The sequence below is a fragment of the Mus pahari genome, chromosome 18 (genome assembly GCF_900095145.1).
Source record: "Mus pahari chromosome 18, PAHARI_EIJ_v1.1, whole genome shotgun sequence".
Taxonomy (NCBI): domain Eukaryota; kingdom Metazoa; phylum Chordata; class Mammalia; order Rodentia; family Muridae; genus Mus; species Mus pahari.
In genome coordinates this window covers 20,302,665-20,317,419 of record NC_034607.1, presented here as the reverse complement: position 1 = coordinate 20,317,419, position 14,755 = coordinate 20,302,665, and the positions used below count along the sequence as shown (strand labels likewise).

Sequence of the window (14,755 nt, the reverse complement as noted above, 5' to 3'; positions counted from 1 at the left end):
ATAGGGAACTTTCGGGATAGCATTTGAAATGTAAATAAAGAAAATATCTAATAAACAAACAAACAAACAACACTGCACATGACTTTGTTCTTTTCTGCATAACAATGACTGGGGAGAGGTTAGAAAGAAGGTCCAACTTCCGAGACCTTCCTTCCATGAAACAGGAACTTGCAGTGAGTTTGTGCACCTTGAACTAATGTGGTTTACACAATAAGAACAAGAGGGCAGCTAGAAGTTTTAAGTTGCCTTGACTAACTCCGTATTCAGATACTACTGTTCTTGTGAATCCACCTAGCGATGACATTTTTCAGGCATGCCAAAAGACCATACTAATTGGCCTGAAGAAGATGAGCTCCGAGGTAAAGCAAATCCAGCCAGATGATCGTGAGTCAAATGCAAACAGATTTCTGTAAGGATGTACAGTGCTGACCAGGGCTATGAATCCTATCATCTTCCATCTTTAATTTTCTCTAAGAAACTTCTCTGCAAGCAACATTTCTTATTGCCCATTTGAAAAGTACACATATTGTCTAACACTGGAGCTAGGGCAAATACCAAAACATGTAAAAAGACAATCATCTTTCAGGCACAATGAAACCTGTCCTTTCCAAAGCCATGTAATGGACCCAGATGGACAGAAGGCACATTATAGCTGTGAAGTTTAGAAGCCTCCTGGGTGAATCTCCAGTTCCACAGAAACAAAAATTAAAAAGAAACGATAACTTTTAAATAAGCATTGTCCATCATACTCCACAAACTAATAAAAGTTAAGTGATACAAATTGTCAGGAGGATTGTGAAGATGCAGAATGCTAGGCAGAACATATTTCCATCCGTAGTATCATTTTGTATTATCTTTGTGTGTCTTTGGACATAAGGTTTCAATGTGTAACCCTGTCTGGCCTTGAACTCAGAATATTCTTGTATTTGCTTTTGGAGTGCTAGTCTTACAGAGTGAGGAGTAAGACCTCACTCTTACATCAGTCATGGACCGACTTTAACACACACTTACAGAACCACTCAGACCTCAAAATGTTAGGAACTTCATTGAGCAAACAAGCTACCAGAATTGTAAAAGGGTTTTGGTCTACTTCACTTCTTCTTCTACTTCTTTTTAAAAAGGGTCAATTCTTCCTTGATGCAGTCACGTGCTTAAGGTATTTCTGTAATACTTTACAGCCGAGTGGGTGGGAATTGCTACAACCTGCTCTTACTTCACATGTTGTAACTCATTTACAGCTGAACTTTTTTTTTTTTTTTGGTCAAGTTTGCAAAAGATGCACACAATAAAAGTTGGGGTAAACATTAACAGGAGAAACTGTACTATAAACCGTTCTTCTAATGCTTTGAAAATGTACATGTCCTTCAACCCATTTAAAAGAACAGGGCGGCAACAGTAAAAAAAAAAAAAAAAAAAAAAAAAAAAAAAATTGAAAGTCAACGAGTGATTCCAGGCAGAGTCTCATACTGCTGACAGACTCATGTCTCCAGTTGTAAAGCAATCATTGGATAAACCCAACTAGGCAAAAATAGCAGGAGCTAAGTTAGCGGGGGTGGGTACTGACTCAACTTGCTTCCTAAGAATAAATAAATAAATAAATAAATGAATAAATAAATAAATACAGTAAGAGTGAATCCAGCAGATCAGAGGGCAGCATCAGAAGAAGAAACCAGACTCCATCAGTCTCCCCCAGGAATGCATACCCCAAACAAATATTCCTCAGCATGTGAGTCCTCATGGGTAAACAAGGTCATCTTCTGTCTGGGAGGGCATGGTGCCAAAATGGCTTCCTTACCCACGAGCTTTCAAATCTCAAAATACCAAGAAAACAGGGTGAAGCACATTCAAGAACCAGCTTTGCCTCAGTAAAGGAACTGTAAATATTAAAGTAAGGAAGCTGATGGCGTGGTGTATTCAACAGACACTGACCTGGTTCTTGATGAGACCTTGTAAACAGATTACCTGGAAGGAAATCAGGTTCAGACATGAAGTGAAGACCTGAGTCCTTCAGCATGTTAACCTGGATATTGAGAATAGTTCTAGGATGAGGACATCATCGTTGTTTGTCATCGCTTCATAAGAGGAACCAACAGGACATGGAACCAAATGGACTGGAAAATAGTCACACTCAGTTTGTCCATAACTTCATTTTAAATGCAAACTGTAATGATGAAATCTGTTGTACCATCATGATCAAACAGATCGCATTACGCTTTTAATTTTCTCCCAATGAATGTATTTAATTGAAAAAAAAAAAAAAGTTGATTTTGTAACTTCACCGAGTTACCCAACTAGATACTGTTGCCATCTAGTGGTCTAACAACACTATAGCGACCTCTTTGGGGATGAAAGCTGGGGTCCTAAAAGGCAGGGCTCATAGGTTTAGAGATAACAGACAGGTAGGATTCATGGGGAGAGCAGACACACATGTCTAGAGCAAACATACATTTAGTCACAGACCTCACTCTTACATCAGTCATGGATCGACTTTAACACACACTTACAGAACCACTTGGACCTCAAAGTGTTAGGAACTTCACTGAACAAACAAGCTACCAGAATTGTAAAAGGGTTTTGGTCTACTTCACTTCTTCTTCTACTTCTTTTTAAAAAGGGTCAATTCTTCCTTGATGCAGTCCCGTGCTTAAGGTATTTCTGTAATATCTTTCTGTGTTGCTCTTTATCACCACAGTCAGGTAAAGACTCAGTACTTGTAGCCAATGGTGACTAATTAAACAGTGTGGAGTTATTCTGAACTTATAGAAAACCAGAATTTGGTCTAGAGAGACAAGCAAGGAACATGCTTCATTCTAAAAGAAATGAAGATTTACACAGACAGGAAAATAGAAGAAAAGGGGGCTACACAATCAAGCTGGTGTCTGCTGAGTGAAATCCTCAGGGTTCTAGAGATAAATACTGGGAGCAAACATCTCTTGGGGTCTCCTTAGCTAAAATCAGATATGGACTCTCTTTATTATAGGTAACAAAGCCCTATGCTTTCTTTGCTTCCATTGGCAGGTCACTTGCAGAGCCCATTCTAAACACTCTTAAAGAACAACACACCCAGGACATCCAAGACCACTCTCAGAATTCCATTCTACTGATGGACTTTTGCTAAACTCATCTTTGGCTTTGTATATTTAATATCTCTAAGAATGTCAGAGTCCAAACAACAGAAATCAAGTCTTCCTTTGATACATTTTTTTTCCAACAAAATGAATGAGGAAAAATGGGACATTGGTTTAGATGATTCAGTGCAGGAACAGTAGGAAAACCGGAAGAAACAAATTTCAGAAACTCAATCATGTGAGGCTTCAACATTTGCATCAGAGGCTGAAACACATTCTTGCAAATAGACCTCTGTTCAAATTTTCCACAGAAAATAAAGAACATGCTCACTCCCCACACACAAATCTCTGAGATGAGAAACTATGGGATCTTACCTATAATGAAAAGAATCTCCACTGCAATGTCACTGACCGTTGTGCTCCGAGTTGTGGACAGCTCCTCATTGCCAATGAAACATACATTGTAAGGGACTGTCACAGCAACATAAAACGTTGCCAGCAAAATGAGCCAGTCCCAGCCAGCCTTGAAAGTGCTGAAATGCAGCAGGATGAACTTGGACTTTTTTGCATCAGAAACCTTATACTCCGGAAATGCTGGTTTATCTACAAACACGTTCTGCGGATAAAGACACAAAGAAGAGAAGGGAGAAAGAAGTATGCAGTTAGAAATGGAGACGGGACAGCTCTAAACGTACACTTCAGTAGCTTGGACTATCCACACATTCAACATCAAATACCTTACAAGTGACCTGTAAAATGTGACATGAGTCTACTGTCCTGTGCTACACAACTGGGCTGTGGTCAACCACATGGTTCTTTGAGATGCTAGTCCTACAAGATTCCAAGTGAAGTGAAAAATCTTGTCACCTAAGGGAAGATATAGTTCTGTGATACTTCTGTACAGGAACTTACTGAATTTTAGTCAAGTACAAGTATACCACAGATAATTATGTATAGTATACAATATGGGGAATAGAAGTAAATGACTGTTACTGGTTTAATGTGTTTATAATTTGCACATCTTGCTATTATTTCAGAGAACGTTCATATCATACATACTTAAAAATCTTACTGTTAGCATTTAGGATTATATAAGCTACAGGCTCATAAATTCTCTGGTGAACTCATGGCTGCATGGTACATTGAGTGAGTGACCAGCAAACATATTGGTTTGTACAAAGAAACACAGATCATCAAGAAGGTCAAAAGAGGGTGTTGGGTCTCTTGAAAATGGAGCTACAGGCATTTATGAGATGAGATATATGACATGGGTAATGAAGACAGAGCTCAGCTCCTCTGTAGGAACAGTATGTGCTCTGAGTCATATTAACCTCTGAGCTGTCTCCAGCCTCGACCTGCACTATTTATTAGCACCGTCTCTATAGGGTTCCTACAACAAAAAAAAAATCTTCCCTAATAGCACACACTTCTTAGAATGTATCCTGCTTGTTAGTGCACTAAAACTAAATAGTGATCTTTGTTTTGTGGACAGTATTGGGCAAATTGTGTGTGTGTGTGTGTGTGTGTGTGTGTGTGTGTGTGTGTATGTGTGTTTTAAGTGAATGATCTAGAGTTTGGTCATTAGAAAATAAAAATACTATTATCTCAAATGTTATCAAAAAGCATCCAGTTGCATGTATAATCTATACATAGTATAATAACAAGGGCATGCTTGAATGCTCATTAGTATAGCACAGTCTGCACATGGGTAGCTTTCAGATAAGAGTTGTTACCCAAAGAGCTCTGACCTGAGATTCTGCTGATGTCAGCAAAGATAGCCTCCCTCCCCTCAGAAAGTATAGAGATGACCAACATTCGCCTGAAAACAACCACTTCCTTGCCTGTCAAAATGCACTGGGTGGTCCATGCTTTTGTGCACTGTGGGTATCGATTTGGAACCCAAATCTCATTATTTTGATTAATATGCACATATTCTGAAACAGAGCAGCCATTAAGACAGAGAGAAGCAGTTACTTAGGGGTTATTATTCAAGTCATGGAGGAGAAGGACAACATTCATCACACAACTGATTAAACAGAGACTAACTAGAGTTTTTGATGGCAGACGAAGCACGTTGTTTTGAAAGCAGTCCAAATAGATGAACAATTCCCTTGCTGCTATGAGACCAAAGGAGGCTCAACAATAACCGGTGTGGAGATTCCAGAAGCCTGTGACCAAGTACCTATAGACTTTGTTTTGTTTCAATTAATGAGAAACTCAAGAAAGGTAATGAGAACTTAGGTTTGAAATTTAACTTGAACAGGAGAAAGTTCTGTCTACCCAGTGCTCGTAGGTCACAGTGTTGTCTTCTTGTCTCAGTCACTGAGAGGAAGACAGAGAAATACAGCGTGTTCAGGAAGACCTAGGGCACCTGTGGATTCCTGGGATGTTCACAGACATAGATAGCAGTTTGATCAGTTAGTTCTGCCCCTTGTCTAAAGGTAGGGGCTCCCAATGCGAGTCTACTTCCTGCTAGTAAATCTACTTAGTCCACAAGTATGCCATACCCATGCTCCACAGTGGGCCGCTGCTTCACCACTCGGTTAGTACCACTGTAATATTTCTTCAAACTACCTACTTGGTAGTTGAGGGACAAGTTCCGAAGTTGGACTTTGCCATAAAACTGAGGTAATGAATTACTTCCTATGTCTATGGGGTATGTGTTGGAGAAGGAAGTTAAAACTCATTCAGGAACAGAGATAGTTCAGGTCCACAAATACTCATTTCTTCAAGGTTGATAAAGTACATTGAAGTTATCATTGCACATACATTCCTCTTTTAAAGGTTTATTTATTTTGTTTTATGTGTATGAATGTCTTTATCTGCAAGTATGCCTGTGCACTACATGCATACCTGGTGCTTGCAGAGGCCACAAGGAGGTACCAAATTCCTGGAAAAGGAGTTAGAGGTAGCCGTGTGGGTGCTGAGAATCACCCAGGTCCTTTTCAAGACTAGAAAATGCTCTTAATTCATGATCCACCTCATGATAGACTGAATTATAACTTTTACCGTAAACATTTAAAATAGGAAACTATTGAGGTTTACCAGAAGCACTTTATGTTTCTGTCCAAATAGGTACTATCTTTATTATTTTGTTACAGAATCTCAGAATGTACCTATTGGGCACTCATGAGAAGGTGTTTGTTTTGTTTCACACTGATTCCGTTAAACTCTGTTATGTCAGACAAAAAGACTGAGCAACATGTAAACAACTTTAAATGTAAACTGATTGGTATCATTATCATAGACTTTCAAGTGTGTACCTTAAAGTTACTGTTAAATGAATTGTTGTTATGGCATGGCATTTAAAAAATTATACTCAGAATGCAATACACGGTATGTTTGACTTAACTTTTGAAGCGTCAATAATTCAATCCTGCACACATCATTACACAGTTTGTAATTACACAAAAAAAGACCTTACTACACCAGAGTCTTTAACAAAATTCTCTTGAATCAAGCAAATTCTTGCAAACACAAAAATACATATGTGCATAAAACTGTGCAATAGATGGAAACTGTGGGAAAATGTCACAGTATATATAACACTTAAATATATGGAGTGTGTCCATAGAATAAGACAATGTTTAAAAAATACTTTTAGATCTCAAACAGCTGTTACTTATTAATTTTGAGTGTCATGCTTTAGGACCCATAATACTTTAGTCTATTAATTTGTATCTGATGAATTATCCAAATGCACTTGTTAACTCCAAAAACCTAATTCCCAAAATATTTTGCAATATTTGTTTGAAACTCACCTCTGAATACACAGAGTGGTAGGAAAATGTCCTTATACTGGGCTTACCTGACACAGAGCCTGTCTTTGACAGTGGTACTAATGAAGGAGGCTTCTTGCTGGTGATATTTAGGTATGGTTAACAATCCTCACTCAAACTGCTGAAGGGCTCTCTCCTATGAACTGTATAAGGAACTTTGGAGTTGGGTCAAGCAACCCAAGACTAAGTTCTCAGCACAAAGATGTAGTTGTCCTAGAGGGACATAGGGCAGAAATGAGAGACAAAGGCAGGGAGAAGAGGAGGAAGGGGAAGGAAACAAGAAAGAGAGGAGAAAAGGGGAAAGGGAGTATTTACTCTTGGGGACAAAGGACTAATTGGATAGAGAGGAGAAAGACGTGGCCCATAGGCAAAAGACAGTTTATAAAAGGAAAATCCCATGTTAGGATGAAGTGTCTAATTTTAATTGGGCATGTTAATTAGGTGAACCAAAGGGGGTTTTTGATGGCTAGACTTCAACACTTAGATAGCTGGACTTTGGTAGTCAGCCTCCTGAGGAGGAAGTGGCCATATAAGACAGTTGACCTTGGGGGTAGCTCTAAGAATGTACTCTAACAGCTTTTAGCAAGTCAGAGGGAATGGGAGAGAAGGGTGAGGTCTGCCAGAGCCATGTTTGCCAGGATCAGCCTGGCTAGAGTCCCTTCAACACTGATTTTTGCTGGACAGACTTCTCATTTCATAGAGTAAGTGATCAAACTTCAAAAGGAATTAACGTCTTTTTTCTAGCAACTTCTAGGCAAACTTAAAGCCTAACTTAAATGTATATCATGCCACCTTCAAACTTGGACACAAACCTAAAGTGTTCTGTTGCCTGTGATTGCAGGATAGAATAAAGTTATTGTCTGAGCGCCATAGCTGATTCTTCCACTTTAGAGGGTTTTAACAAGTTGGGGGAAAAAAAAAAAAGTTGGGGTTGTCCTCATTGTTAATGATGGAGCCAATAGAAACACCCCTGGTACTAGTGTGCTGTGGGTATTGAATAATACCATGTAGGGAAGGAAAGTTTAAATAGCGACTGTGATAAAGTGTTAGTGTTCTTTTTGTATGCATCAGTTTTTGCAGCTCGAATTCCCCTAAGAGCATTTTGGCTGTAAGTGCAGGGCATTTTCTGTCCTTCCCCCTCTCTTCCTGCTGTCTGATCATTAGCTGCTCTCTATCCAGATGGACACAGTGACGGAGGCCAGTGCAGACCACACCTGGCTTCCAAAGTTAGGACCCCTGTGGCGTCACGTCTCTGAGCTGACTCAGCATTTTTAGTACTACCCTCCCCTCTGCGGTTTATTCTTCTAAAATGAACAACAGCAATTAAGTAAGTCACTAAGGAGTGGGAGTTAGGCGTTTTTTAAAAGAAATTTTAAAGTAACGCTTTATAGTTACTCTAGAGGGGAAAACAGCAAGGCTCAACAACTACAGTTTAAGCTCACTGACACACACACATACATGCACGCAGGCACAAACATAAAACTGTCATAGTAAGTTAGGACAAAAGCCCAAATCACCACTCTCCACCAACTGCATTTGACCCCCCACTGGAGTAAATGTCAGAGCAACCAAGGCTTGATGAATAATCTCGTGAGCATGGCTGGACTAGAACACCAACGGTGACTTCCAGAAGCCAGGGCATAGTCAAACCCCAGTCTCAGCATGCTGAAGTAACTCCCCGCACCCTGGATGTATACGCCTTTCTTTGTTCACTATAAGCACGGATACTGATGCTTTGCACACCCGAAGGAAGGCTTGTTTCATCAAGACATTGGGTCTAAGAAAAGGTCGCTATAGTGCTGAGTTTGGAAAAGTGGGTTGGTGAGAACTTCCTGTCCTCAGTTTCCAAGATATCTGGACCAGTTCTAAAGTTCCAAAGGAATTTTGCTTGCTGGATGTGACTGTTTCTGTTTACACTGGCAAATCAGTCTTAGAGTTCAGTCTTCCATCCATAGTCAACCTTACTAAGCAGTCATAATAAATAGCCCTTACTGTAATTCACTAACAGTGAATTTTTTTTCATATAACCTAATCTGGGTAGCTTGGGATTTCCAATGTAATGCTCCAGTGCCTGAAAGTTCCAACTGTTTTGTACAGAACGTGATGTTTTCAATGAAGTGATTACTTTTATTGGCTCAGGATTCCCCTCAGTAATGGTACTAAAGGGAATGAGAACAAGTGTAACATTGACACTGAAATTAAATTTAAAAAGTTGTGACTAACTGACAATAACTGTGAACAGGACCTAAGACATTGTCCTGTGTCTGAAAACATAGAGTCTGTCTGGTGTGGTACTCCCCAGCACCCCAGTGCACTCATCACATCAACACTGTAAGGCGCTCCCCAGCACCCCAGTGCACCCATCACATCAACACTGTAATTTTTGTGCCGTGTGAGCACTACGATTGCACAACTTTTACAGAAATGCCTCGAACTGCTGAAGTTTCCAAGTCTGATATTTCCAGGCAGATGCAAGCCAAAGTGGGCAAAAGAAAGCTAAGAAATTCAATAAAGGAGTAATTGGAACCATTCTTTAATGGATCAAGCATTGCTCTCTAGGGGGTACTGGTGTCCACAATATACATACACACCACCTACATTATTTATTTTCAATTTGTTCTTCTCTCGTCTTTGCAGGTGTCCTGAGATGTGATAAAGGACAGCTCGGCTCCGTCTCCGGGCTGAGTCAAAGTGGCTCCCTGCTCTTGATCTTCCTTTGGCTCTGTCTGGAGGGAAATAAGACTCATAAGACACCAAAGAATGCAACATTTCAACTCAAGGATGCCAAGTTTTCATAGCTCATGCAGAAGAACATTCAACATTTTCTGTATTTTCAAACACTTAAAATTATCTTAATTTACTTTTAGATCAACATACTTTACTTGTCTTTCATCATTATAATAACTGTATTGTTGCTTAAACATCAAAGTAAAATATGCATGAGAACAGAAGGATGGCGAGAGGTCCAGCAAGCACAGGACTCTGCCTCTACTCTGATCTTTCACACTCTTACTACTAACTTTACTTAACACTTAGAAAAGCTTTTTTCCCCTAGATAATGCAAATGTAAAAGTAACATTTATAGTTATTTTTGTATCAATAGAAATTTTATGTAATAAAACTTTACACATTTTTCTAGTCAGCATTAACTGTCAACTTGACACAGTTTTGTGAATTTTACTATCTCTCTATTGTGTATTTTAAAAAATTAAATCCTTGAGAAGTCATACAACTTATTTTTATCACATTCATCCCCAATTCATCCCCTTAACTCCTATAATTTGCCCACATGTCCCTAAGCCCTAATTTTGTGTTTTTTGTTTATTTGTTTTTATTAAACTAGTGACTTCAACTTGTGGTGCCTGTTGTATTAAGTATTTCAGCTCAATTGTCAGTTTCTACTCCATCTTTTATCATTCAGATTCTAGATAAAGGACACATAACTTTTATATTTATAATAAGCCTTTAACACATTAGAGCTGGGCAGATATCTATCCTCCAAGCAATTAAATTCTACTTCTCCATCAGTAACCCCAAGTTATAACTTCCCATGTTCCATCTGGGCAGCTTTAAAGCCAATTGATCAGCCCACAAGGCCATTAGTTCAATATTCCTACTCATTTCATTTTGTCCTCTCTCCATCTTCTCTCCACTCTCTGGCCCCAAATGGAACCAAAAATTCCACCTATCTCTCTTTTGTCCAGCTATAGGCTAATGGGATCTTTGTTTAACCAATAATTTTAAATTAAAGGGCAAGGTTGTATTGTACATGCGAATTCTCTCATCACTGGGGACAACAAGGCTTTAGAGGCCAGTATTTAGCATTACGGTGCACAGCAAAAGATCAAACCTTAACAATTGTTCATGTACTTCTGGATGTGGGACCATCCACTGGAGTATGGCCAACCTATCAGGAGCCATAAAGAAAACTGACTCTTCCTTCTCCAGAGCTAACAACACCTATGGATCACCAAGAAGAAGGCTCATGAACTGCTTCCTGTTCTACGCAAGAGTAGCTTGATTTGTACAGGTTTCGTGCAGGCAACCACAGCTGCTGAGAGAGTGTGAGTGCAATCATCCTGTCACATCCAGAAGATACTGTTTTACTATGGTCCTCCTTCACCTTCGTCTCTTACAACCTTTCAGCCTTTCCTCCTTAACTTCTGTCCCGTCCTCATTGATGGCCCTTTAACCTTGGGAGTAGTAATGATATCTGGTTTGTGGCAGAACACTACTTACATGATTATTATGCAATTTGAGAAATTGTGAGTTTCTGCATAAAACACTATGCAGTGCACAAAGAAATTTCTCTGTTGAGGACTGAGAGATGCATGAATTTATTGTTAGCGAGGTAAGAGCTTTGAGGACAGTTTAAAAATGCATCCTAAATGCGGCAAAATAATAGTGCTAGGTTCATCCCTGGGGATAGAGAACTTCCCAACCATGTGTCCTTGAATAGATTTTCAATAGTAGGTGTGCGCTTCATTCTCAGAAGCAAGTTTAAATCCAATAAGTGGTTGATTCCCCTGTGCCATTCATATCTCTCTTGCATCCATGGGTATATCTTGCCGCCCTGGTTGTTATTGTAGTTCACAGGGTTCCCAGCTGGGTGGGACTATTGATGACTTTTTCTCTGCAGAAGCCTGCAGAGCAGTACCATCTAGCCTAGCATGCCAGGCAGCAGGGAGGAAGCGGTATGGAGAGCATCAACTTGGTTTCTTCAATTTCTTCATGTTCAAGCAAATAGCCACTTCTTGTCATATTTATGGCTGGAATTTCACAACTTGATTTTATTTTTTTTTTTTATGTAGTTAAAATTTAAAATTCTTACGCTATCAGACTTATCAATTTACTTGTTCTTGGTGACCAGAAGTTATTATTTTGAAAAGTCAAAATCGTTTCACACACAAAAAATTATTTTTAAGAACCTATGTAGCTCTCTTGCTCTCTCTCTTGTCTCTTATGCTTACCTCTCGGCCCCCTCTCTTCCCCTCCCTTTCCCCCTCTCTCCACATGGGCATGGCTGCCCCCTGCTTCTCTATCCTTCTCTCTTTCTCTGCCTTTCTACAATAAACGCCTTAATACCAAAAACAAAACAAAAAACAACAAAAAACAAAATAAAAAAACCCTATATACCTTTCTTTTGATGTTTGTTTTTCTGTTCCAGAACTTGAACTTTTAAAAATAAAATATACTACATTACTATAGATTCAAATAACTACCAGAAGACTAAAACCCATAAAAGGAAAACACTGAATTGATTATTGTAATTGTCAACTTCAGATCAGTTCTTCATGTGTTAACATGCATCTTACATGTCCCACTTAATATTGTTAGTAAGAGTAACTTAAGTGTAATTCAGTGTACAAACAACCTGAGTTTTGGGACAGTGTCTACAGCAATTTTGCAAGACCCGCAGTCATCTTATGAAATGTTGGTTGGTTGCAAAACGCCAAGCATACTTATAATGTTATTAAGAAATCAGAGTACACACTTATGAGAGTCAGCTAGCCAGTTCCTTTCTTATGAAGAAATCTAATTAATAGCTGAGATTTTCCAAATCAAACATCACTAATTTCATCATCTTAAGAAAGGCCCTCAAAGGAGGATGTNAAAAAAAAAAAAAAAAAAAAAAAAAAACGTGTTTATCTTAGTCTTGGCTCTAAGTGGAAGCAAAATATGTCCCCTGAAGTCTGTCATTACAACTAAAGCTTTCACCCAAGCCTGGCTGTGAAAACCACATTTAGGTCCATTTACAGGACCTAAAAATCTCCCTACTTTAAAATGGCTCTGGGTTTGGTTCCCGATCAAAGTAACAAACAAAATTCAAAATTAAAATAGTTTACAATGCAGCTTACTTATTCTTCTTTAATAATATATGTACAACATACTTTTCAGAGATATTCATAACAGATGCATGTGAACACATGAGTAGCCTCATATGCACATGTGTGTATACTGGTGCAAAGAACTGCAAGGAAGTCAAACCCCCATAAATATGTCTTATAAAATGCAATCCAGGCATGGCAGGGTGTCATAGTCCCAACTGACTGGGCTTACGTGAATTACATATAAAATGAAAGAAATAATACCTGTATATTACTACAAAAATACCTCATGGACACAGATTTTAGAATACAAGGAACAGAACATCACAGACATCATGGCAAGACCTTTTTTTTTTTTTTTGTATTTACAGGGATTCAAAACTAAAGTAGAGTATGTATTTAATAAAATGTAAGCGATGTAAAATGGCATGCTACTGCCATGACAGTAAAGTGCCAAAGTGGCTAGGGAATGTCATCTCTAGGTGGCCCATTACAATACTTATTAAGTGGTTCTTGTCAAATTGCATACAATGCATGTGGGGGTGTATACTGCTTTGAAAACATAGTCTATGCTACAAATATTTTGCATTTTAATTATGAAGTCTTTTGCAACAAAGCCCATCAGGAAGTGAATAACCATTCAGCCACCCACTGTTTGAATACAAACTGTGACAGTCTTGGGCAGAAAAATCTTAGTGTGTCTCTGAGGACACAGCGGAAGTCAGGAAATATAGGAAGTCAGGAGGAGGGTAAATGCCTGTAGATCACCTGGGGCCTTTGCCACTTTGTTGGAATCTGCTTCCTGGCACTCAGTCAGCGGTTCTTGACTTTCAGGTCAAGCAACCCTTTCACCGAGGTCACCTAAAACCTTAAACCATGCTTTAAGTATTAGTAAGGCACAGCTTTAGCTGACCTACAGACACACATAGAGCACAGACTATATTTTATACTTTTGTGTTTTTTCATAAGAGGCCCTTTTGAGCCCAGGATGTCTTCTCTCTAGGAAGATGAGAGAGGAAACAGAGGGAAAGACTTCCGGTGCGGGAAGCCAGAAAGTGCACACTTCACTTTCACTTCCATCCTCCCAGCCATTGAACAGTGGTTCTCAACTTCCCCAACACTTCAACCCACTTGTAGAGTTCCTCATGTTGCGGTAACACCCCCCCAAAAAAATTATTTTGATTACTACTTCATAATTGTAATGCTGTTACTGCTACAAATTATAATAATCTCTGTACTTTCAGATGGTCTTAGGTGGGTGATCCCTGTGAAAATGTCTATTGACTCCCAAAGTGGTCACAACCCACAGGTTGAGAAACATGGCTCTAGAGGAAATGAATATTAAAATATAGTAAAAATTGTGAAGACACCCACCCAAGTGAGGAAGAAGAAGAAAGACTATACTATTCACATTTCTTATCATCCATCTTTTTCAGACATTTTAAAGGCCCATGGTATGAAACTTTAAGATAAAACATAATTAATTCTTATCTGGTTATATTTCAGTAATGGGAGTGAGGGGGTTGGGAGTAAGGTCTCATGTCACTTAGGCTGCGCTCCAAATTCTAATACTTCTGTTTCCAGCGTGTGATCACTGAAGTTACCATTGTGTTTCATCACACCAGTCTCAGGAACAAATAATCCTATTAATAGCTTTCTGGGAACAACTCTGAAAACAACTGACATACCGATTAGGTAAGTAATGTACAAGAAAACCGTGTACCAAAATTTTATATATGCAGAAAAGACCCTAAATAAAAAAAATTAGCAAGTTGAATATAAAAATTAATTTAAAATTATGCCATACTCATTCAGGTTTATGACAAGAATGGTTCCACCTCAGGGGAGCTTTATGTATTAGCATGCGTATTTAAACACAGTGGCCACCTGATCACTTCACTAAATATGGTTATGGAACTCCATAAATATTCCTTTTTAAAAAGCCCTGACAATCAAAAAGTACAATTATCTCTGATCCAATAAAGAAATCTACTACTTGTCCAGACCACAAATATATGTGTATATACATATACATACATACATATATATATATATATATATATATATATATATATATATA

General features: G+C 38.7%; 1 protein-coding gene across 1 annotated transcript in view; it reads right to left on the bottom strand.

Annotated features, from left to right (window-relative positions):
• The window catches only part of Kcnh8 (potassium voltage-gated channel subfamily H member 8), a 365,093-nt gene that overhangs the window by 168,446 nt on the left and 181,892 nt on the right, over window positions 1-14,755 (bottom strand). The window contains exons 4-5 of the mRNA XM_021218046.1: window positions 9,446-9,573; window positions 3,444-3,684 (exon numbers count right to left, since the gene is read on the bottom strand). Coding sequence (XP_021073705.1) covers window positions 3,444-3,684; window positions 9,446-9,573 — 369 coding nt within the window. The remainder of the gene's footprint in view (window positions 1-3,443; window positions 3,685-9,445; window positions 9,574-14,755) is intronic.